At 33.9% G+C, this 27,809-nt stretch overlaps 2 protein-coding genes across 2 annotated transcripts in view; both read right to left on the bottom strand.

Annotated features, from left to right (window-relative positions):
• Positions 1-27,809, bottom strand: part of LOC117691618 (DNA-directed RNA polymerase III subunit RPC2-like) — a 73,142-nt gene that overhangs the window by 4,166 nt on the left and 41,167 nt on the right. The gene's annotated exons all lie outside the window — the stretch shown is intronic.
• On the bottom strand, positions 447-12,632 carry LOC136271261 (F-actin-monooxygenase mical2-like). Its single transcript, XM_066070886.1, has 6 exons — positions 12,513-12,632; positions 5,254-5,559; positions 4,428-4,635; positions 4,046-4,159; positions 821-964; positions 447-463 (listed from the first exon to the last, which is right to left on the bottom strand). Exons 2-5 carry the CDS (start codon positions 5,506-5,508, stop codon positions 936-938), a joined length of 606 nt encoding a protein of 201 aa, XP_065926958.1. The 5' UTR covers positions 5,509-5,559; positions 12,513-12,632; the 3' UTR covers positions 447-463; positions 821-935.

Here is a 27,809-nt window from a genome sequence, read left to right as displayed (position 1 = left end):
AAACTTTACAAATGCCATAGGATATGTAACAATGATAAGCTTATGTAAATATTAAAAGATGATGATACAATATGCTAGCAAAGGGATTGTACTTATTTATAAAGAGAAAGTAATACCGGTGTCTTATAATATTGTGCTACTATAATACACACTATACATGTATTATGCTTACCTATACTAGTATTTGAAACAACTCAATCTAATTCATACTTACAATGTCTGGACAAATACCCTAAAAGGAAAAGTGAAAAAATAATAATCATCTCAAAAGATACCTTTTGAATGCAAATAGAGATTAAAGAGAAAATAATTCTTCTTTGACACTGTTCTCAATTAATTTTACAAGTTATTTCTTTATGTTATATTAATCAGATCTATATAATTTTACAAGTCATTTCTACATGTTATATTTACCAGATCAGTGAATGGCATATCTTCTTGTGGGACAATTAATCCACAAACCCTGCAGAAAATTGATAGAACAGAAAATAAAGCTAACATCCCTAAAATGCAACAAAAAGTAAAACAGCTAATAAAAGAAGTTTGAGTATGAAGCTATTTCAAAAACTTGTTCAATAGAGAAATTCATATCAATAATATTAATCAACTAATTTACATTTTACACAATACCGTACATTACCTATGAATAACTTAGGTAAAATGAAGTAAAAAATTACAGAGTAAACCTTTGAAATATAAATCAAAAACACTGATATGTCTAGTGTCTAATGAATTGCATTTGTGCCTGTAACCTGTATAAGGTCTGTACTCAGTTTCTAGTCAGTAGATATTCTGTTGTGTTGGTAAGAATCCCACTCACCCTTTCTGACCATGTCTGCTACTGAATTTGTCTCCAATCTCTGGCCGACACGTCTGTCGCTGTAATATCTTGATTAAGAAAGCCTCCTCCGGATTGGACGAAATCGGCACCTTCTCTATGTAACAGGCCTCGGCTCCTTTATATCTACATGTTAAAACAACAACAATCTTTATAAAAGATCATTATTATATTCTGGTATTTAGTTTTATTTATTGAGAAGTTAAGAGCTCCAAACACTGTCATGATGAAAACTTCTCTAATTACAACTCCTGAGATCAGATATTGAAGAGATTTGATAACTAACTAAATAAAAATGTGATGTACTAGACCGCTCTATATGATGTCCTCTAGGGTTATACAATTTATAAATATATAGATGGGATTGATGTTAGTATGTTTCATGGTGTGACCGCTAGGGCGAAGGCAGAAGGAACTACCGGAACACATTTCTCATCATTGTGAAATACAACCTGTGGACTTGCTCCAACCTTAATCTTTGGCTTGCTCTCATATACTTTTACACCCGCCAGGAACCATAAAACATTTATTCCAATTGTCCCGCCCTAGACTAATATACATAGTTAACCCAACTACCACTGATCATTTATCAAATATAAAACAGAGTTACTAAAATATTTTTATAAATACGAAGTCGTTTGATTTTTTTTAAGCAAATACAATCATGTACTATCATTCCTTTACTTTTTAATAATACTTGGGGAAAAATTGATCAATTAAATCAGTAAACAATAAATTGCTTGTCAGTGTTATTTCTCTTTTGTTCCTTGTTGTTATCTGAATTTTAATTAATTCCCTCTGTTACATCAATCTTTTTTTAATGTTTTTATTTTTGTATGCTATATATGCAATGAGACATGTGCCCTCCCCCTTTTAAATGTGTGATACCCTGTTCAACAAAGCTTTTGTTTACATTTTGAATGTTGAAGTGAAAATTCCCATTTAAGACCTCAAATGAATGTGTTAATCATTAGGAACTGTTTATTTATGCTTAAAATGAATAATAAGATAGACAAATAATCTTGAAAAAGATTTTTTACTGGTGTATTGAACCTATGTGAACATTAGAAATGCATTCCTAAAGCATTGTAAATAATAAAAACAGAAAAATAAAATTTGACCAAAATCGTGACCATGCCCCTTTAATGCTAGACGTACAGAATTCATTCGTTTTAAAAACCAGGATCAAACAATCGGCAGTTTTAAAGCTTCGTTTTAAGTAAAAGACTATTTATAAAGTAGTGGTTTGGAGACTCTCCCTGCTACATGTAAACAACTGAATGAAGAAATTTTAATGCATGTAAAAACCAGCTTGGTGCAGGTGAAAGATCAACACAATTTTAGATTATTTTGCTTAAAATTGGTAGAGAATATAAGTACCAATGTGAATCATGCTTGGGAAACCTACAAGTTTACCCCAATTATTTGTAAATCGCTTTTGATTAGTAAAAGTGTGCATTATTTTGATGATTTTGTAGAATGATTCAACAATATTTTCCATAAACGAAATACATGTAATACTATCTATTTCAAGCCCAAGCAAGAACTTTAAAGTATATGACATAACAAAGTATTTTTCTTTAAAATATTTAAGATTTAATGTCATTAATCACCTGCGCAGATGCGATTTAAATAGAACATTTGCAATATTAGGATTCGCTCGTCACATGATTACAAAGTACATATGACGTCACAAAAATGCATCAAATATAATGTTTAACATCGTTGTCAATAAATGTAACATCCATTTTAAGAAATACTCCCGGTCAAAGTATTTTTGTGATGATTCAAATATTTAAGCATCGGGACGCCTTAACATTGCTGTGTTGTCAATATTATTTTAAGGTTTGACCAAATGCAGCTTACATATAGAAATTTAAACTGTTAATTGTTTTCCTTTTTTTCATTATGTGGTTGTATGTAGATCTAATAAAAATAAGACATTTTTTATGCATTGGATCAATATAACTGAATTATCCTCTTTACCTTGCCGAAAAAATCAATCAAAACAAAACTATAGTCTGTCCCAAGATATCCTGGATTTACATTTTGCTTAATTGCATGATATTTAGAAATACCTCAAGGTTCAAACGATATTCATTCCGAATGGAGAAAAGGTGTAAACACTCCCCATAATAAATCTCCGTAAATAATCTTTTTTCGTTCCTGTGAATTTTTCCGACTGAAAGATGATAATGTGTCAATGAAATTATCTTTTAAATTATCCCTTTCAACTATTTCAATTGCTCTTCTTTCACAGGTATATGTATTTATTATTACAAATCATCCAAATGTGCTGCATAAATATATTGAGACAGACTATATTCAGCGGAGGAGTCGCCGCTAACACTGAAATAGCAAGTACTTACACCACTCAACACCATTGCAATACTTGATCCACCTCTAAATTTATCACCAGAAAAATAGCCTGAGATCACTATGACGTCATACCTAACTTTCTTTTGCTTCCGACAGTTCTCGTAAATTATTAGATAAATTCATGGAAGGAAATGATGTCATGTGTCAGCAAAAGATAGGTACAGGGTTTTTTTTATGTCAGCATATTTTTTGCTTACTTTAGTGTTTTAAAGGATTTTTTTTTATTGCTAAATGAAAAAGATGTATGTGATTTACAGGCAAGAATATTCCTTAGAAACGCTTCCTGTTCCACCATGTTGCTATGCACCGCAAAGGATTTTTAGGATATGTTGAATTTCCTCTGTTTGTACACATTGTCTATGGAGCTTGCTATGCGAGCGGCGCTTCGCGCCTCCTTGCTGCGCTCGCTATTACTTATGTGATGTGGACCTCACTATAATCCAGCCACTGGGGTTCTATATAGAAGTGATGTCTTTACTTATGTTATGTGGACCTCCCTATACTCCGGCCCCTGGGGTTATACATGTAGGTGTGGACCTACAATTAGGCAACATAATTTAAGGTGACTCAACAATTAGACTACCTGAGGTGTGTGTGTGGCAGAGCAGTGCTTACGAGTGCTCACCAAATCCCTACACCTGCAACACAAATTTTGGCAAGCACTCGCTTGCACTCGCTTTGCTGAACAAGCCTCTGATTTAGGTGTGGCTCTTCCTTTAGACTACATGATTTAGGTGAGGCCCTACTATTTGACTACATGATTAAGGTGTGACCCTACCATTAGACTACATTATTAAAAAGATTTAATAAGACCCTATCTTACCCTACCATTGGGTTGATCCTCCGTGGGTTCCAGCAGGCCGTCAAAACTGACGTTTACATGAATCTCCACCCCAACAAGCAGGGCCACCTTCATCAGGATACACTGTAATTGTCGGATACCTACAGCAAAATAAAATCGCTGTTACAAGTAAAACAAGCCTGAACATTATATAAAGTCTTAACTATAAAGACCCTGTGTACATACATTCAAACATTAGGATACCACAAATACTTGCTACACTTTCTGCAGTATTGTACACTGATTTTTTATTAATATGTAACTGTATTATGATAGAATTCTTCTGTTTCTTTCACAATTATGTTTTTGTTGATGCTCTTGAAAAAAAGAAAGCATCAAATTTTTATAGAATGAAGTCATCACCCTTACTTATATGATCTATGGCACCTGCGCAGAATTTGCCGAAAAACTTTTTGGCCCCAAGGTTTTTGAGGTCCGTGATGAGGAATGGCCACAGGTGGAGGACGTTGTTACGTGAGAAGCTGTCTCGTTTCTCCAGTAGCACCACCTTACAGCCCAGTAAGGCGGCCTCTATAGCGGTCCTCAGTCCGCAGGGCCCAGCCCCAATCACCAGCACCTGTACATGTATAACAGAAATAACTTATAACACCTGTACACATTGAAATAACTTATAACACCTGTACACATTGAAATAACTTATAACACCTGTACACATAGATGTACCTTATAACACTGTTACACCTGTACACACACAATAGAAATACCTTCTTACACTAACTCTTGTATTGTCACATGCCTCCCTTTTCTTATACTTAACCTGGTGTTGGCACATACCTTCCTTTTCTTACACTTACCCTTGTATTGGCACACGCCTCCCTTTTCTTACACTTACCCTAGTGTTGGCACATGCCTCCCTTTTCTTACACTTACCCTGGTGTTGGCACACGCCTCCCTTTTCTTACACTTACCCTTGTATTGGCACACGCCTCCCTTTTCTTACACTTACCCTTGTATTGGCACATGCCTTCCTTTTCTTACACTTACCCTTGTATTGGCACACGCCTCCCTTTTCATACACTTACCCTTGTATTGGCACATGCCTTCCTTTTCTTACACTTACCCTTGTATTGGCACATACCTTCCTTTTCTTACACTTACCCTAGTGTTGGCACATGCCTCCCTTTTCTTACACTTACCCTGGTGTTGGCACTTACCCTCCTTTTCATACACTTACCCTTGTATTGGCACATGCCTCCCCTTTGCGGTACTCCCGCTGTGCCATCCTTTTGTTGAGTTTGACCCACACAGTCTGAGCCTTCCATGACGTGAGTTGACTACTGAGGCGGCGGTAGAACAGGCGGTGATTGGTGTGCTTGAGTTCGAGCGCCTCACACAGCTGATGGAAGGAACTCAGGACAGTCTTACAAGTCCCCGCCTTCAGGAAGGCATCGAAGATGTAGTCCGCGGGGATGTCTCCGTGGGTCCCCATCACTCACACATCCCCCCGCTGTCACCAAACCATAACAGTTCCGTGCTTTATCTGCAGTAAACAGTTCTAACATTGTAGGGTTGTAACACATGATGTGTATTAAAGTGATACTATTAGTATTTTAAATAATATGGAACATTTTACTTTGAAGTTTATAGGCAATGCTTCAAGCTTTGTACTATGTTGTTGTCCAAGACAAATCATTGATTGATTAACATACTGAGGAACTCTCCATTTAAGGAGGTACAAGGAGAGCATTACAGAGCATACAAAATGAAAACTTTGATTTAAGCACATTGAACTGTAAAAATAAATGATGTTATTACATGTATAACATAAAATAATTATCAACAAGAGAGATATAACACTTGATATGTTACTGTAATAATGTGTATGACAAAAAATGTTAGTTTTTAAAATGAATTTTATAACATTAAATACCCTAAAACTGAAGGACTATATATTGAAAGAAAAATTGTGACACAATGAGTTATTTTTAAATGGCTCTAACTGGTAGGCAAAAGTCTGATTTCGTTATCTAATTAGGTTGAATGTCTGTTATCATACCAAATGTAAACAAACAACTTACACTAATAAAAGATATATGCCAATGCAATAACTGAAATGTATGTAATTTTGTGTTATCTTTCTTTTGAATTGAAACAGATTCAAATGATCTAAGAGATTATTCATGATATTCAGAGTTGTAGAAATTGGAAAACTCTTTAATAAATAGGTAACCAAACATTCTCCTTGTTCTATTATCAAAAATAAGAGGTCATAAATGATTCTTACAGCAAGACCATATGCATTTTGACAAAATGGATAACTAGATTATGCAGATCCACTAAATATGATAGTCATGGTAATTATAATATGACTTAATAAAAAATCGTTCAATAGAGTTGTTCCAAATCATCAAATGTATAATTATTAATAAAGGTGATCATTCTCTCTCCAAGTCTCTCTCTCTCTCTCTCTCTCTCTCTCTCTCATAATATTGTTACAAAGAATGTTAGAAACTTCGGCCCAACAACATCTTAATTCACCTATTGACATTTTGGCCTATAGTCTGTCCCAAGATATTTATGCTGCACATTTGGACGATTTTTAATCAAAATACACTTACCTTTGAAAGAAGTGCAATTGAAATAGTTGAAAGGGATATTTTCCAAGATAATTTCATTGACACATTATCATCTTTCACTCGAACGAAAACAGATTCCTTACAGAGATTTATAATGGGGAATGTTTACATCTTTTCACCATTCGGAATACATCGCGCAATATTTCAACGTTATCATCCGGGCTTGCTGCAATACAAAATCTTCGTAGACATCACATTTTTTAGCATTGTATTGAAACCTGATAAGCTAACAGGGGCGTTTTGACTGAGAAATCTTGGAAATTTTTCATACTTTTGAATGAACATCGTTTGAATCCTGAGGTATTTATGAATATCAAACAATTAAGCCAAACGTTAATCCAAAATATCTTGGGACAGAGTATAATGACCCTCAGCCCAAAACTAAAGACACTTTATCCCATACCTAAGATACCTTGGTCCAATCAAAATGTGTGACCTAATTAAATACTAAAAAGTATTTAATGAAGAATATGTTGGCGGTAATCAAAAAGAGAAGCTAGGAACCTTGCATGGGGTACTGATTTACATTAGCTTTATAATTTATACTCTGGGCCTGTATGAATAATGATGAAATTATCATTATTTAATTTGTAACAAACAATTTTTTGTGACTGACTCACATGGTAGTACCTTATTTGATGCAATAAGCCTGGGCGGTTTATGAATGCACATATTGCCCATAGCTAAATATTGTATGATTCATCCCAAATATATCAGTCCCTACACAAACTAAATGTAAACAAAGGTCACTTGTTGATGTCTCGTTTACATTACAGATAACGTAAATAGCAAATATTAAGCGAAAACCAACAGCACTTGAATTTTTCCAATGGTAAATAATGAGGAAACTTTACAAATATACATTAGATAATTAAGAACTCTACAGATTCTTCCGTGAGTCATAGTTCGGTCCATCAAATTCACTCGCCATCTCACAGGGGCTCGTCACGAAGTTTTTTCAACCTTTTATATATACCACCTCTATACTATAAAATACATTTTATAGTATTTTATAGTATAGAGGTGGTATATATAAAAGGTTGAAAAAACTTCGTGACGAGCCCCTGTGGCCATCTTATTGTATTTATTCACCAATCAAGGGCCCTCAGGGGGCATATACATTAAAAAAAAAAAAATAATAATAATAATATCATGATAATAACAAATAATGAATGAAATACTGCCCACAATGTCCAGGCAACAATATGCAAAATGTTTCATTAATACAATGAAATATATGTATGGGATTTACACATCAGTGAATACAACAGCTATACAGAAACAAAGTGGCCTGAAAACAGAGAGTACCAAGGGACGGTGCCTGCACAGTCGATTAGACTGGTCTACTTGTACTCAAAGTGTTCAAACCAGTATGCTTATACATAACATAACCCCCCCCCCCCCCCCAACCAAAGTAAATACACTGCATAATATATCTGTATATATAACTATAACCATTATATTCCATCTTTAAGAATCATTTCACTGAGTTGTACAAGTACTTGTAGATCTTCAGTTGTCATAAGCCAGTAAAATTTTTGGTTATTGTCCATATATTGAAAATTTTTTACAAGAGTCATTAGCTAATTTGTACAGAGTATCTCTTAATGCCTTATTATGATCACATGAGAATAAAAAATGTTTTTCATCATCCACTGATTTGACATTACATCTATTACAGTATCTTACTTGTCGTGGAATGTCTTGATATCGTCCTCTTTCAATATTAAGTCTATGAGCGGAAATGCGAAAACGAGTTAAACTTCTCCTCTGCTCAAAATTTTTAAGTAATCTTAGGTAGTTCTCTTGGCCAAAATTTTGCTTAAAAGTGCTGTAGCAACTTAGTTTTTTGTCAGCGTGTATAGTGAATTTAGAATTCCATTCTTTAATAAAATATTTAAATAGATAGTCTCTAAGTGCTCTTTTGAATTTTTGTTTTGTTACTGACTGTAAATTGTTTGTGCCATCAATGCTGTTAGTTAAAAAATGAATTGAGCCATACCAGGAGGGAGTATTTTGTTGAAACAACTGTTTTGATTCACAATAAGCATTATACAAAAGTGGAAATGATTGACTTTGATTCTCAAGTCTGTACCAATAACTTAACATAGATCTAATGATATCAAAATGTAAGGGAAATCTTCCCAATTCAGATAGAACAGCAAAGTTTGTTGCAGATTTATGTACACCAAGTATCGATTTGCAAAACTTAAGATGCAATTTGTCACAAAGTGTGCTGGAATAAATTTTGTCCATTGTACAACCAGGGTAAATTTTTTTAGCAAAAGGATTAAAATACCCCCAAATTTCTGCTCCGTACATTAAAATAGGTTTAATAGTATGATCAAAAATATGAATTGTGGTTTTGATGTCTGGATTCATAGAAATAAAGTCCTTTTTGAGTTTGAAAAATGATTTTAAGGCTTTTTGATAAAGCTGCTTTTGAGCAAAGGAGAATGAGCCTGAGGAACAAAATGACACACCTAAGTATTTGTATTCAGAGACACATTCAAGTTCAACATCAGCAAAGTTAAATTTGGATTTAGAGAGCCTGCCTGCTTTATTGAAAACTATTATCTTGGTTTTGGATGTATTAATATTGAGACACCAATCATTGCAGTATTTTTGCAAGATATTAAGCTTTTGTTGCAAACCATCTGCTGATGAAGATAATAAAATAATATCGTCCGCATACATCAAGCAATTGATTGGATTTGAGTTTAAAAACACAGGATCAGCAGACAAGTGCAAGTATTTCGGGAGATCATTAATGAAAATTTTAAATAAGTTGGGACTAAGATTGTCACCCTGTTTTACACCCATTTTTATTGGGAAAAAGTCTGTGATGTTATGTTCTAGTTTGATACAAGATTTGCTTGATGAATACATACTTTTGATAGTGTTATAAAAGTTTGTTCCTACACCAATTTTGAGGAGTTTAATTTTAATTCCTGTATGAATGACTGTGTCAAAAGCTTTTTGAAAATCAACAAAACAGGCATACACTCTACCATCCTTAGTACTACAATACTTATCAATAATAGTCTTAAGAATATACATATGATCTGACGTTCTTGCTTTTCTTGTAAATCCAATCTGACAGTCGTCAATAATGTGATACTTTTCCAAAAATTTATCTAGCCGAATATCCAATATTTTATTAAAGAGCTTCCCAATTGCATTTGTAACAGTAATGCCTCTATAATTATTTGGGTCAGAAATATCATTACTTTTGTGGATAGGTGTAATGTAACCTGAAGACCAAAGTTTGGGATAATATCCGAAAGTAAGACAGCCATTAAATAACTTGTGTAGAGATGGTAATAAAACAGTTTGACCGCATTTAATCATGTAGTTAGAGATATTGTCTAAACCAGGAGCTTTCCCACTTTTTAGTTTTGAAATAGCATTTGATATTTCAGCTATCGATATGTGACTGTCAAGTTCAGTGAAACATTTTTCTTTTTCCAGTTCTGTAAGGATATTTTCTAGTTGTATTAAGCGTTGGGTGAACTTGGGTTTTGGTATGTTTAAATTTTGGAAGTGGGAGACCCAAGTTGGTGGGTCAACTGCTTCTGAGACATTATCTCTTTCAATACCTCGTAGCTTGTCAATTAATTTCCAATAAGATCTAGGATTTTCTTCATGTAGTGTTTCCAACTTTTTAAGAATGGATTGCTTGTACTGACGACATTTGTATTTTCTTGACTTTGTATATTCTCTGTATAGTTTATAAAAGTGATTTTTCACGGAGGGGTCTTTAGGATATTTTGAGTAAATCTTTCCATAGTTAAGTAAATTTCTCCTCATGGAAATCAAATCAGAATCAAACCATTTTTGACCTTTTTTCTTTGTCTTGCGAGTAATTTTGCATTTTTTTAAAGATTTGTCAGCTGTATGAATAATAATATTTGATAGTTCGGCTGAAGCGTTATCAATTGACTCATAAGAATGAAGATTTTCCCCTTTTGTAAGATTTTGTAATCTTTTCTGAATGTCCTCAGAATTGAGGGCAGCTGCGAAACGAGCAGACGATTCCTCAGACCATATATATCTAGAGGGTACATGAGATGACTTAACACATTTGTTTTCAGGTTTAAAACAGAACCTAGCTGATAGTGACCATTGTAACAGACAGTGACAGTCAGACAATGTGGGCAAAAAATCAGATACCCCAAAATACAGTATTTGATTCAGAATGTTTTCTGATATCAGAACATAGTCAACTGTGCTACATCCATTAGGTGTAAAACAGGTATAGCTACCAATTGTGTCTCCAAAAGTACGACCATTAAGTATTCTCAGTTGATTTGATACACAAAGATCTAATAAATCTCTGCCTCGGTTATCTAATTTAGAGTCCATATTACGGCGACTGAGAATTTGTTTGTCAACAATGTAATTTGAATGAAGAGGAATGTAGCCATTGTCATCATTTACAATAAAATCTGGTTCTGTAGAGACTCTGGCATTAAAATCGCCACATATTAAAATATTGCCTAAATTTTGGTAATGAGTTATATCTTTTTCAATACAGTCAAGAATGTTATGGTCGATACCTTTGGAGTAAGATGAATTTTCTGGAGGGTCATATACCATGCAAATAAATAAATCTTGATCAAAATTGAAAAATTCTTTTTCTAACTTAATCCACTGAAAGTCAGATTTTGTATTTTTCAAAATCTTAATATGTGGTTTGAATTCAATTCTGCATAGCATTGCTAGACCTCCAAATGTTCTATTGTTATGCTTGGATGCAGATCTACAAACAAAATGACAATAGTAGTTTCCAATCTTATGAATGCATTGGTCATGACCTACATGTGTTTCTGCCAGAAAGATGATATCAAATTTTTCAATTTGTTTGAGAAAAATTGCATCGTTTAACTTGTTATATGACTTGCTCATAAGGCCCCCTACATTCCAGAAGCCCATTTTGATTGATGAGTAAACAAAAGATGAACTCATTGTCAATAGAACAAGAATTTAAACTACAGTCCTATTTAAAGGATGAGGGCAAAAGAAATTAAAAATAATAAATGAAAAAAAATAAAGGTGGGCTTGTCTTCTTTTACACTATAGAAGACAATGTTTTTCAGAACCAAAAAGATCTGCAATAATAACACTGCAATAATAACACTATCCCAGCCGTTTACAATAATGTATGCACAAACAAAAAAAAAACAAAAAAATGTGTGTGTTCAATATATGTGTAAACATGTACATATATATACACACAAATGCATGTATGTGCAATGTGTATTACTAGTAATGGTTTCAAAAAAATAATGTACTGAAAATAAAGATATTTAAGCTACTCTTAATTGAGAGTGCCATTAGTAGTACTGGTTGGTCAATACACCAGTATAGTGAACACAAGAGTTTAGAATGAGATTTACATACGTAAAGCTGTACGTCAAGTTCCTCAAATAATGAGTTCTTAGCTTTACCTGTTCTTTTATTAAGTTTTTTTGGTAAGCTGGACCTTGGATACTCTGATATAATTCTTGTCCACGAAGGATCCAACTTCGGCACGTCTGTCATATCCACCATTTTGGCGGGAAATAGGCCTCTTAGGAGATTGGAAAAAGTCCAAAGTAGGCGGTTTAACAGAAAATCTTCTTGTTTGACAGCGTGTAGGTAAATGTTGGAATCACAATGAAGATTTGAAACCGTTATTTACATTAAAATAAGGCTAGGACAGTGTTAAAAACAGAATTTTTAGCGCACATCATTTCCAGGGTGAGCCATATTAGCATCCCGAGCCCGATCTATATGTATTACGCATTCGCTCAAATAAAATAAATTAAATATTCACTGTAGATTTGCAAAGTTTTAAGTAAATGTTTTTACTCACTGCAATGACTGAAGATCGGACATATGTTCCTTCAGATTTGTTGAGTTATTTTATAAACAAGTTTGTTCTTTTTTGTGATATAACCGCCATTTTGCCTTTTCTGTCATTGTAGAATTTCGATCCCGACTTAAATATATTCCCAACACAGATACAATATATATTGGGATTTTTTGGATTATGGGGAAAGAGGGAGGAGGGAGAAACTGTGTAGGTGTCCGCTAATTTGAAATAACAATTTTTAATTTTTATTCAAAAAGATTTATAATTATAAATTCATTAGTTCATTAGAATATTAACACAAATTATTAAAAGTATGTGGAATTCAAAACCTCTTTCTGTTTTTAACACTCCTTTATAAGGAACCCCAAAAAGTTCTTTCTCTCACAGAATGGACAGTATTCGGATTACATAATATCTAATCATGATACATATATTGATATTTGGCACAGTTTGAATTACCATCTATGTGTTAATGAAATATTTAAAAAGACTTTCTGGATTAACCCCACAGAAATGCGACTTTTGTTCAGAAGGTTTTTTAAAAATTAGGCTAATTTTAATACATTTATATTAGTTGCTAGTCTATATTATATGTCGCTATGTAGAGCAGGGAAATTCAGTCATGAAAGAAAACGAAATTCTATCGTCGTTTTTGTAATTCTTTAATTATTTTATTAATTCTTACGAACCAAGCAAGAAATAGTGTCCTTTATTTACATATATGAAATATTAATAAAATATTCATATAAATGTGTGTAAACAATAAAGTAAATGACAGAGCGTGTCATATAACGTTTTTAAAAAAAATGAGAATTAAAAAACCGGGGGGGGGGGGGGGTATAGTTAATGTTTAAACAATGTTAAATGTTTAATCATTGGTAAAAGGATCTTACCCAAAATTTCATAAATGACACATCCGCATAGGCAGACACGGAGCATCGGGGTGGGTGGGGGGGGTAGGGGTGGGGGGAGGGGGCTGCCACACCCTATAATTTTCATCACAGCATGCAGGCATTTTTCTTTTTCATTAAGTAAATGGGATTGTGAATGAGCTGCAACCACCACCACCACCCCACTTACACACTTCAGAGCATGTAAATATTACAAAAATTGAGAAAATTAAATAACATTAAAATTTTCGCACTACCCCCCCCCCCCCCCCCCCCACACACACACAGATTAGGATTTTGGTCTTTTGTTTTGGTTCCTGAATAGTGAGGAGAGTTAGACCATTGTACACATTTCAGGAATTGCATTAATATGGAACCTTTTATTTTACAGTAAATTCTACCACACGTATGTTTTTTAGATACTTAGTCAAAGATTTTCATTTTTATACTATATATACGTGTACTGTTCTATGGATCAAAGGATCCTTTCTATTACACGATGTTGTGTTCAAAGAAGGATATATGCTCTCTTAATTATTTAATACTAATTTTTATAAGACATTGGAAAATTGTTAACGTTTTAGTTGCAAATTACACACTGTAGAGTTTAAAATATATCATGAATATTGTCATAATATCATGTATTTATTCACACCAAATGTTGAGAGTGTGTTACTTGCAACCAAAACATATTTTCAATTGTCTTATAAAATACAACAACAAAATAATTAAGAGCATATATATCCTTCTTTGAACAATAAAATCATATGTTTCATAAATGATACGTTAACATTCCATAAAATAAAATTTGGGTGAAGTTTTCCACCTTAAATCGTTTGAAACATATCTACCTACAATAGTACATTATGAAACTATTCCCCGATGTATATTCTGTGTACAGGCATTAATGCACCTAGTCCTTTTAATAAAGACTTCTTTGATAGTGATTGATATAAACTGGATTTTACAGCCATTATTGTTTAAGAAGAATGATAAGAACTATGACTATTATTTTTTCAATGTCCACTGAGTAACTGTTTGCAATAACATGGATTCATTCATCTTTATTTCTAGAGAAACATGCTGCTTTTCTCATATATTAAACCGTTGATCAAACATTGCGGTTTCAAAATGAGTAGAAATAATATTTATTACGATCTGCCGCGATCAAAATAATAATTCATACACAGATATATAATGGGTTAACTTTTACAACTTCGAAATGATACTTTAAAGCATGGTGCGAGCTTCTTTTGTTTCGTTTTTCAGGGAGTTGAAAAACAATTCTTATAACTCATGCAGAAATATTGCAGCTGGTACTCCATCACAACCAAGATCCGCCCCAGACTGTCGCTTAAATCTCCCCTCCTTTTTTTTTGATGGCGGATCCAAGTCCCACCGGGGAATAATAATACACGTCTATACATTGTGTTCATGTCTCTACAAAACTTCTAATAAAAAAAACCCTCGGTTATATTTTTTCAGACACTCATTTTTAGAAAATAAAATTTGCTTTTATAGCGCTGTAAATGAATATTTATTAAGGTCTTCCGTTTCCAACGGAAGACCTTGTACTGATTCTGTTGGAAATTCTTCATTATTATTTTTCTTCTTCTTTTTCTTCTAGACGTTTCTTTAAACTGTAATATCTCGCTTGTTTGTCATTAGATTTTATTCAAATTTTCAGGGTTTATTGGAAATGATAATAGCTTACCACAGCACAAAAATTTGTGAAATCGCTACTTCCGGTTTTGAGTTATTCTCCTTTGAATATTTTTTTAGTGGGTCTCGTGTACCTGCAAAGGCTCCGAGTTGATCCGTAGCAAGTAGTTTTAATTTACAAATCTTTAATGTAGACATCTTGAACGTTGTCCTCCTTGTTTTATATGTTTGACTAACCCACGCATACTCCTTAAAAAATTACATCGAAATTAATGTTTAAAAAAATGTTAAATTTTGCTTATATCTTTGCTCAATAACTTTTTAGTTGTAAATTTTTTCTAGACACATATAGAACAAAAGTTGTGCAGAATATTAAGAGCTTTCATTTGATACCATAAAAAAGGGGCTAGCCCCTAAAATGAGGGGTCTAGAGCCCTTAAAAGTCTTTGCTTCATAACTCTAAAACGGTAAATTTTTTGATATGGGCGTCGCTGCAAAAAATGTTGTTTGTGACTTTATTGATCTCATTAAACTGTTTTTGTGTTTGGGTATTGCATAATGTGAGGGAAAAAGTACTACGTGTTGACCATTACTCGCGGCAATTTGGCCAAGTTAACAAAACTCTCCATCACCCGCGGCCGAGAAAATCGGTCAACATGGTCGCGGCTGGGCTACCTAGCGGTCAGCGGTTATCTAATACATGAGAGTTGAGTCTCTCATATACGAGTTAATTTAGCCGCGAACTCAAGAATTGTTTTAGTTTTGATTACACATAAAAGTTTATGGACGAAACGATTCGGTGTCAATTAAGAAATTGTTCAGTTAATTAATAAAAGCAATGTCATTCTCATCTAAAGCAATATCAGACATAGATCAATTGTTGGGTTTAAGTTTAAAATAAAGAACTTTTATTTGATAGAAAATGGTCATTATACTGCAAACTTTACAAATCGTCCTGGGTTCCGAACTGTGCGTGTCTGCGCGTTGTACCTTTACGTAATCTATCCTTCGTCCACGGCTAAGGAGATCAGCCACGGCTGCACTACCTAGCGGTAAGCGGTTATCTCATACACAAGATTCGCACTCCGTGACGCATACTTAGATGAATATGAACGTGTTTGAGTTTATATAGTCGTAAATACAAGAACTGTTTTAATTTTATGTTATAAAAGTTTGTCAATCTTGTATTTATTTAATTAAACATTTGATTGAAAATGAATATTAATGAACGATATTACTCCAAATCGGAAACATCGTCAGAAATAAATTAATGGTTGGTTTGTATATCTAAAATTTTTAACCCCCCCCCCCCCCCCCCGAAATATCAAATGATGATCATCCCTCGCACATGGCCGAGGATATATAGCGCGAGTGGACGAGTGATCCGCGGTCGGCTCGTGTTCTTCTACATGTACCTTATCACGAATTCATGTTTCATATTTTGCACGGACAGAACTATATTTATTTTGTTTTAACTATTATTTAGGTTTAAGATGAAAAGATAAATTTATTTTACTTGTACAGCTGATTAAGCATTGATTTAATTATACGATAGAGTACAAGGTACTCAAATTATAATCAAATGTTACATGTTTGCGATAGGTGCTAGCACGATAAAAGAATGTTCTGAATTGTCCTACATTGAGGCATTTGATGATTATTTAAAAGAATATTCAATTGAGTTTTAAACAACTTAAGATTAGATTCTATCGGTCACATATTAATCACTCTGTAGTTTTTCTAATACATGGTTGTTCGTTTGAGTGTAGAAGCGAACTCATTGCTGCGTCCCCCTCCCCTCCTCCCGCCCCGCTGACAAGTGCTCGCGCTGTATATTTTTTAAATTGGCGAAAAGATATCCAGATTTGTCGAAAACAATTTTGGCGACTTCTTCTTATGTGTAACATTTTTTCCTCAACGTGTTTCACTTTCCCACCCGTTTGTTTATTCGGTCAGTCTGTGTTAATTCAATCGCCACGTGCGACCGAAAATCTTGTGTCGCTTTAGCGCACACAACTCAGAACATATGTAATTGAGTAACAGTTGGACGGAGCTTTTATTAACAATAAGACTATTATTCGAAGTCAATCATCTTCACATTAAAGATGTGAAATTCTTACCTGAGAATGTGGCTAATAAATCAACCTGTTGACCACGCTAAACTTCTGTATGAACAGAATAATTCATAATATATTATAATTGAAAGTTGGAAGTCAAACTTTGACACATTGAGGATAAAATGTTGCAACCTTTTAATTAAAATTGTGTATTATGAGGTTGTAATGCAACTTAATTTACTTACAAGGTTAGCTACAGCCAGCTAGTGGAATACTAATTTTAGGTGAACAATGAATACCCAATATATTAAAATACAAGATAAATAGTTTCCAGAACTATAAGACTATGCATGTGTATATGAAGGTTGCACCCTCATTTGTATAGCTGTAGGTGAGGAGGTAAAGGTGTATCGATATACAATACAATGTATCACTGCACATACGGACCGTGGCTACAGACGATACACATGATAGTATTTTAATACATCAATGCGCAGTTTGATCTAGAAACTGACCAGTTTCATAACTTCTTCGAATTTCTCTAACACGGACTGTCTAATTCCTTCCCAGAATTCCAATTTACGCAAGCGCAATTGAAGTTTTTTTTTTCAATTTTATAAATCAACCCACTGACATAAAAATAAGGATTTTGCATATTATTACATCGTTTAGAGATGTGATATTCATTTCTGTAAATAAGGTTATTTAATTCACATTACATAGCGGTGTCTCCATGAAACAGCACCATCTGGTGTAAAATTTAGATGCTCGCTTTTGCATAAATTCTCCCGCTGATCTTTTTTTTATATTAGCTGATTATATATTATTTTGAATGTCTATGTCTACTCGTTTCATTAAATAATATCAGACGACACACATTTCTCTATAGAAAAGTTCAGAGATGCCATCAATTTTGACTAATTACTAAATTTTGTCAGCACGTAACAATTCTAAACTTGCAAATAGTCTTCAAAAATTTAGAAAGATTTAAATAAAGAAGTTATCTTAGAGAAAAGGTTACGTGTTTTGTAGGCGTGTTCGGTTAAAAAAAAATACAATTCCTGACATGAATCATGCGTACATACTGTTTATAACAATGCTTGCTACCCTTTTAAAATTTTAACTCGCCATTTAACATCTCATTTTTTAAAGAATTTTTGAAACGATTATACAAACTGTGTTCGACAAATAGTTTTCCTAAACTATTTTCTTCCTTTTTTTTCAAAACATGTTTTATATACAGGCTTTCAATCACAACATGTTTTTATAACAAAAGCAGAACTGAAAGTTTAGTCATTATGATCGTTTGACCCCATATCACATATATTTTCAACCCGCAGCAACAACGGAAGACCTACTCGTGGCTTTGCCACGAGCTCTGCTCTAGTTAATCATACATTTATTCTTACTGTATTAACTTAGTATCTGTTCAATGGAAGAAATCACGTGATCTTTTACAAGTAGATTCACGAGAAGCCCTCAAAAGATAAAACACTTGATAACACATGGAATCGGCATGTTGGATATCAGAAGTTGGTTGTTTATTGATTAATACAAACGTATGCTGCTTGCATATATCGTGTGATCTGAGTAAGTACTTGAATTCATTCATATTTTCTTATATTTTCAATTCAAGACCCGTCTGTGAATTTGAAATAATAGAACTGCTATGTGATGACCGTAATTAATACATATGTCACAATAAAAATTTAAAACCCATCTATTGAAAACTTATTAACTATAAAAGTTAAAATTTCAAAATTAAAATATTTAAAGATAAATTTTGAACCGAAAATACGGAGGCGGGTGGGGGGGGGGGGGGTCTAAGTTTATGAATCAATGTGGGGGTTAGGGGAGGAGATGTTACAAATATACAGTCTATAGGCTTTAAACACAAAGGATAGTGGGGACAGAACTTTAACAGAAATTCAACCGAAAGAATTATTTGATTTGTGTGTCCGCACTCTCACTGAAAGAACTGTTTCAAAATTTAAAGGTCTTTAAAAAAATTGAAACATTACTAGTGGGTAAGCGGATACTAAGAACAAAAAATTTCTGGGTTTTTTTTAAATTAAATTTGGGAGAGTTATCACAAACATTTGTCTCTTGTTTTATCAGAAAGACACTGGGATTCCATGCAGAGTTGATTGAATATTTTTGTTCTTTAAATAATCAGAAATACAGGTGATAAAATTCTATTTTTATTTCTTTATCTTGCATAATCTTCACGATTCGACACCAAGTGCATATGCATGATTTGCTAAAATGAAACAGGTAGCAGGGTAGAAACTCTAATGTAATGAAACCATGGAAACATGCCTCATTATATTTTTTATTCAGAAAAATAAGACCCCGGAAAATGCATCATAACAATTAATCTTTCAGACCAGAAATTCACAGGTAACATTATATAAATAGTGCCTGTTTGGGAGGGTAACTGTTGAAATTGACACCCCGAGACAACCATTGTCAACCTCCGCTTCGCGTCGGTTGACAATGGTTTTCGAGGGGTGTCAATTTCAACAGTTACCCTCCCAAACAGACACTATTTATTTCATTATACTGAATGTCTTAATTTTAAAGAGAATTTTACTGCTTTTATAGAAATGAATTCAACAGCGAACCGTACGCGCATAATTTACGCGCATGTAACAATTCGTTGTGTTACCTGTTGCTAGGTGTGTTCCTAACGCTGAGGGTAATATAACGGATTACCAACTGCGTCTACACCAATCAGATTTCAGTATTTAACATGAAAGTATAATAAATAATTTTGTTATACTTTCATGTTAAATACTGAAATCTGATTGGTTAAGACGCAGTTAATAATATTTACTATTACCCTCAGCGTTAGCAACGCACTTGGCAACGGGTAACATAAAAAAATGTTACATGCGCGAAAATTATGCGCGTACGGTTCGCTGTAGAATTCACGTTATTCCTATATAAAAGCAGTAAAATTTTCTTAAAATTTTTAAAAAAGACATTCAGTATAACAAAATAAATAGTGCCTGTTTGGGAGGATAACAGTTGAAATTGACACCCCTCGAAAACCATTGTCAACCTCCGCTTCGCGTCGGTTGACAATGGTTTTCGAGGGGTGTCAATTTCAACTGTTACCCTCCCAAACAGGCACTATTTATATAATGTAACTCAGTAATTAAGACACAGAGCGTAGGCGTGGGTCTAGATCCTGGCTCAGTTGACCGAAGTCTAAGTTTCTCTGTACGGTCTTTTATTATAGATAGGGGTACATTTTATTATGAGAAAAAATACATAATGCATATTTGCAAAAACACCTGACGTTAATTTTTTTTTTTTCAAAATGAAAAATATTACCCTTTCCAAATATTTTAAATAAGTACGGGTGTATTTTGTTTTATCATGAGAAAATATATATAACATCAGGTGCCTTTGCAAATATAATACTTTTGTATGTAAAATCAGTGAGTTAAATACATGTATCAGACAGGCTTTTTTTTAAAATAAAATTTACTGAATTAAGTTCAACATGAATATTTTTTAACACCTGCCTGCTGAACTATTTGTCATCATTTACGCGTTCTAATATAGCACTCCAAGTGATAAATAAGAAAACGTCTCTTGCAAACATGAACTGCAATGTACTTTCCCACATGTTCATTAAGACGTTACCCGTAAAACAACTAGATTTAAAATTACGTTATGTGCACCTCTCTTATTGTTATTGTAAACTGTACTAAAATATCCCTTAAAAATGATCTAAAAAAAAAAAACCATAGTCAAGACAATGATTTGTGGAATTTAATCGAGATAAAATTGTAAATGTTAATTTTACTCTTCCACTGGGTCGCATGTTGACTGACGTTTTTCATACAAAATTTTAGACCATAATTAATCACCAAAGTGTCTACGGACTTTTCCCTTTTTCCCAATTACAACAAAGAACAGACATGTTTTTGAGTAAACTATATAATTATGATATATACAACATGTTCATGAAATCAATTAATGTTTTAGGTTCTCTTTTATTTCATACAGAAGGCATTTGATTATGGACCCTCGAAGCACTGCCCAGGATGTGGTGCGTTGTGATGTGTGTGATACTCCTGTCCCCCCACAACACTGTGACTTCTGTCAGATCTATCTCTGCAAAGCTTGTGTTGGGGATCATTTGTTGGATGAATCTAGAAAACATCAGGTTGTTCCGTTCAAACATCGAGCTTTAAATCATACTACATGCTCAAATCATGCCACAGAACGATGCGAACTTCAGTGTTTACAATGTGATTCTTCATTTTGTACGATTTGCGTTTTCTGTCATGAACATGAAGAACAAAACGTAATTCCAGTTCAATGTTCTTCTAAGAAAACCAACACAGATCAAAATACAGAATGTAGATCACTACCAGTGCTCCCTAATACAACAGCAGATCACAGCAAAACAGCGAAGACCTCTGGTGCTGGGTCCCATCATCTCAGACCCTTGCTCAGTGAGCCACGGATCATCACCACAATACAAACACAGTTTGGTGGTACTCTAAACAAGTTATGTAGTGTTGGCTGTCACAAGGATGCAGAAATCTGGACGTGTGGCTCTAGAAAAAATACCATCGAACGTTACACGCTCCTCGGAAAAAAGGTGAAAAAGGAATCAATCCTAACCAAGTCAGGGAACGGTCCATGGGACATAGCTGTGTCAAGGAGTGGGGATCTAGTTTATACTGATGACAATGATAGAACTGTGAACATAGTGAATAATACGCAGATACAGACAGTGATCAGACTACAGGGGTGGAAACCTCTTAATGTCTGTAGTACCTCCTCTGGTGACCTTCTGGTTGTCATGAACAGCGACGATCATAAACAAACAAAAGTTGTGCGATACTCTGACTCAAATTTGCGTTACACTGGTCCCAAAGAGGAACAAAGCATTCAGTACAATGACAGAGGACGACCTCTCTATTCAACAAGCTATAGCAATAAATACATCAGTGAGAACACGAATTTCGATATATGTGTTGCTGACTATGGGGGCTGCGCCGTGGTGGTGGTCAATCAGGCCGGGAAACTCCGGTTTACCTACACTGGTCCTCCCTCTACTACCAAGGGATCATTCTATCCACGCGGCATCACAACAGACAGCCAGGGTCGGATCCTGACAGCAGACTGTTACAACCAGCGTATCCACATCCTGGATCAGGACGGACAGTTCCTCCGCTACATTGAGAACTGTGATTTACATGAACTGTACAGCTTATGTGTGGACACCAAAGACAACTTGTTTGTAGTTGAGTCGATCACAGGTAAAGTGAAGAAAATACAGTACTGCATGCAAGGACATTAATTTAACCTTGAGGAGTAGAGGTGTGGTGTTTAGTACACAAATATATTTATTTCAATTGGCGACACACTTCACCGAGAAATTCAAAATTGAAACGAGTAACAAATTAAATACAAAGTTTTGTTGTGAATGGTTTGCAATCAGAAATATGTCTGTATCTTTGAGTTTATATGTCAATTTCAACCTGTGTATACATACTTTTTGTCGTAATCTGGACAACGGAAACATCCTTAGAAAATTCGGTGATTAATAAAGTATGAAAGACGTCAGTCAGCATATGCTTTAAGCCTTATTCACAACTGGTTGCACGTGCTTCTACGGGCGGATTTTAATTAAAATCTTGAGAGACACGCAAGTGCATCTTACAGTTTTGTAAGGACGTACGCACGTAAACACGCACGGTGGATGTTGGACATGCACAACAATCACCACGGTGTCCTGCGAGATCTGAAAACGTACGCTACACTTGCGCTTCACTCAAGGAACCCTGAAGATGTTCGTACGATCGGATTTGCACGAATGACGTAATTAAGGAAATCTCATTTCTCGATCCTTTATACGCGCGTTGACTGTAAGTATAGCATGTGTTCACCATTAACATATAAATTGAACACACAATAAACGTACGTCACACTTACGTAATTCGTACACCGCTTGTGACTCTTGCGAATTGTCCATTACCAAGATTTTTATTAAAAACTATCATTTAAAAAACCTTATAAGGAAAAGAGAATCAACAGTTGAAAATCAAATCAAAGATTCTAGCATTCAACCCACTTCTACAAACCAAAATCAAACAAACGACAGACCCTTTCTTTCGCACCTTTGCGTAGAAATCCGCGCATATGCTATGAATCTGACTGTCGTTATAAAGTACATCAAAATAAGAGAAAAATAATATTTTTTTACATTCTACTAAACATAATTTGTGATGTCGAAATATTTTAAGTGGAGAAAAATAAAGAAAAAAAATTAGTCCGAATTTCCTCTGTTTGCGACAAGTCCGTTGTACATGTATTTCCACGGTTAATAAGTCCTAAAACGCCCAAAGTCAGTTTATAGTCTCATCATCTGGTAGATATTGAATTTATACCTTAACCAAACAATATTTATGTGCATAGAAGTTAATGTAACGTCAGGCAATTTTTCATTATGTCCTTATTTTAATGATATTTCTAAAGAAAAATGAACCACGCAGTGAACTTCGACACAACCCCTAAATTTTTTTAGGTCAATGACCTACATTTCTCTTACGTTCATTGGTCAGCTAATTGACTTCTTAATCACAAAATTTGATTAGAGTTAAAAATTCTTTGCAGAATTTTTAAAATATCAGTTTTTACACCACACCCCAGAAAATTTCCATTACTTTTAATTATAGCTGAGGATTTTCGTACCCAAATTTTCAAAAGCCACCATAAAATAAGGAAGTCGATGATCATGTAATTTTTTTTTATTGATTTTCACTTACCATTAATTGATTAACAGTATATAAAACTTTGGATAAAAAATCTATGGTAGAAATGAATTGGGTCCGCCGTCCTTAAATGCGTTCGTTTTGACAAAATGATGGATGGCAAGAAGAACTGATAATAGATATTAGAAGTAAAAGTAGAGAAAAGGCATGATAAGAAATTCCAGTCACTTCGACCTGCAAGCGTGCCAAGATAGAATCATATATTTTCGGAGTAAGGAGAGGAAAAATGAAAAATTATACGCGCAGAACGATATTCTTAACGAATATCATTCCAATTACACAAAATGTTCCAGAACATCCTTCTGGAGGAAGTTTTTGTTTTCGTAAGTATTGTAATTTTTGTTTGTAAACATATCAGAAAAGAATAAGTAGATTTTGAAAAAAATGTATGAAGTGTAAATGATGTCACCCATTTAACAATAAAATTTGTAAAAGCAAAGTAATTCGATGTGACTTTTTTTCCTTTCGATTGAAAGTTTCGTCAAAGTGTTTTTTTCGAAGATAAAGTTCATCCAATAGTTAACAAAATTATAAAATCATTCAAAGATATTACAATATCCAGAAAAATTATCTGTTGATAATCAATTGGCTGAAATTAGAATTAGCATAGACTGTCTTCTAGATTTAAGAGGAGTTTTAAATATTTTATGGTATTAGATACGAAAAATAAATTATGTTTCAAAAACATTTTTCAGTTATGTCAAACAGTTTAGTTGGTCTTATCCCCAAAACAGCAATTACAGACTACAATTACAGTCTTCGTTTTCCGCGAGTTCTTTTGACGTTTCAATGTTAACTTGCATACAGTAGATATTTTTCAGTTCATTTCTAGAAAAAAATGTTTTTTAATTGTCCGTGCAGCTGTCGTAGGGCACAGTAAGACGTCTGGATGATTGGATTGCGGATGACCTACAACGCGTATGCTATTACTGCCGTTCGCAAGACAAAAGTACGTTACCGTACGGACATCGCACGTTGCAAGTGGCAACTCGTCTTTAAAGAAACCTGAAGGTGCCACCTACGACTGGCACTCAAACGTCCGTTTGTCTTACGTTGCATTCGCAATCACTTCAACTCGATTTTTAACACTACGATCAGCCACGGGAGCCACGTCTGGCAAAACCCGTAACACAGGCACGATCACCGAACACGTACATGTATATACGGTCAGTTATGACTGAGGATTTAGCGAAAAATTGTATGTGCTGACAAGGATGTTTTATCGACCACAGATCCTCCGAAATAATGACTTCAATCGACACTATTGATAATCTTGTTTTATCAATTTGTTTTTATTTATAGAGATATTGAAACAGTTTTATTTATGTAAGGCCGTTAAAAATTAATTCTATGTTTAACGTCACTTCAAAATACAAAACCCATACGGGAGGGCAAAAAAATTTAAACAAACAAAATTTTCAAACAAATGATCTTATTCATATACATTAATATAAAGACAATGAGTATTCAAACTACTTGTAGGTTATCCCTTTAATAGTGATCTTCCCTGTATTAGTATTAACAAATTAATTTTGGACAGCCTAATTGGCGATTAAAAGTTATGGTACCAACTGACCCTTTGCTTATTGCCTTTGTGTATGAAAAGCTTGTTCTAGCTACTCCTACTGTTAATAATGTGTTAAGTTTACTTAGAGGCTTCTTCAATCTATTCAGACCAAAAGGGTCAAGACCCCTTTCTAGCAGTTATTGCCCCTGCAAGTTTTTAACATTCAATAAAATTACTTTTTTACCATACCTCGTAGAGATATCAAACCACCTGGAATTGAAGTGTCTACCTTGGCCGATCAGAATGACATAAAAGTCAAAGGTCAAGGTCATTTGAAAACTGTGTATTGATGAGTTTTTATATATCTTTTGTTAATGAAAGTATAGAGAAACTTTATCTTTGATGTAGTAGAACTTCATAAGATATTTCAAAATATAACCCTTCAGCCCCTACACTGACACAATTATAGAGTTATTGCCCATTTTGTACATAATGCTTCTTATTGCTACTCCTAATAAACCGTTTGAGGTAGAGACTTGAAACTTTTACTAATGTATTCAGTACATTTAGAGGCTTCTTCAATCTATTCATTCCGAAAGGGTCCAAGGTCCCTTTCTAGCAGTTATTGCCCCTGAAAGTTTCGAACATTCAATAAAAACATGAACAACACTTACACTGTTGTAGGTATAAATGACAACACTAACGTAGGGTTCTCAATAATTTATCTATTACTTTATAAGCTCTCAAATATTTAACATTAATGCATGTACCACAATAGGTAATTTATCAATATCACATCATCATAAAAATAAAATAGATCACACATAATACATCATTGCATGGTATAAGATTCAAAATAACCATTTCATGACTTTGCCAAAGATAGTTTACAAATAAGAGTTATTCCCCTTATCGCAGTGCTAACTTAGATATCTAAAGAGTTAAACAATATTTATCCTGTGTAATTATGAGTTACATATAATTTTTAGTTTAAACAATATTTATTGATATTTTTACAGATACAGGTACAGATAGTTGACATAATGTACAATAAGATTGGGAAGCAAGCAAAAAGGCTTAAATACAAATCCCTCTCTTAGATAAGAAAAAATATGAGGTGCAAATTACATATACGTATGATGGAAAAAAGAATCAGAAAATAACATAAGAGAAAGAAAGAAAACATCCAATATATATTAATCAAGAGTAGACATTTCGACATGAGCATCAAGAGTAGACATGAGCATAATGAGTTTGAGAGTGGGAATTACGAGTGCATTATTGACTACATTGAGCTAATCGACCCACGAGCGTATTTAAGAAATAAACAGCAATTTAAAAAATTCATCGGGTTATGAAGTTAATTGGTCATGTGATCAAATCCCGTGAAGCCCAAAGGGCTTTTCAGTAGGTTTGATCACTTACCAACCAACTTCATATTCCAGTGAACTTTTTAACATTGCTATTTTGCGACAAGCGATTAACGCGTGCTATAAACATTGTGACGTCACGAAAAGGTTTGTACAGAATTGAACCTTTTCGCTATTCTATAGGTTCATATAAGGAAATGTATTTGCAAATGTTAATATATGTCTATACAGGTAATACTATAAAGAAAACAATACAATAATGCTTAGAACAAAAATTTCAAAGTAATGCGTACTCTAAAGGACATACATATATGTAAAACATCTCTATATAAATATATCCTAGATGCTTTTTATATTTTTAGAAAATATCATTAAGTAGAAAAAGTGTCGAGGTTACACTAGGTACCCTGAAATCGTTTACTGCCGATGATAAATTTTTGAACCATATAACAAAATATATTTATTATCATTATCGCTAATATTGGGAGACCCAAATAGTAAAAGTAGGTTGACATTTGTTAGATCTGGAAGTTTGTTAATTGTAAGTTTTGAATAGTATCAATGTTTGATAAATTAGACATATATTACACTTAATTTGACTCGGGCAAAAAGTATATATTCTGATAGATGTGTGTGTGTGTGTGTGTGTGTGTGTGTGTGTGTGTGTGTGTGTGTGTGTGTGTGTGTGTATGCGTGCGCATACCTATATGTATTTATCCACATCTGCATGATTCTTAGAACCATTTTAAGAAGACCTATAGCTTGGACTTTTGGTTGGACTTAGCTAAAATGATATTTTTCTTATGTCAATGTGGTATTGGGTTGTCCCAAAAATAAACAAGTCCACTTCGGGCCGGGTTCTTTATTTATTCGGTTACTTGATTAAGGAATCTAAGGATTAAACCCTGTAATATAATTGATAGATACATTGTATCATGCAGCATAACAATGATCAATGTTTACAATAAGTTTCAGCATAATCACTATCAAACTATTTGTAAAGAAGGATAA

The sequence above is a fragment of the Magallana gigas genome, chromosome 9 (genome assembly GCF_963853765.1).
Source record: "Magallana gigas chromosome 9, xbMagGiga1.1, whole genome shotgun sequence".
NCBI lineage: Eukaryota > Metazoa > Mollusca > Bivalvia > Ostreida > Ostreidae > Magallana > Magallana gigas.
Note: the sequence above shows the minus strand (reverse complement) of the source record. Positions and strands in the feature narration are given on the sequence as shown.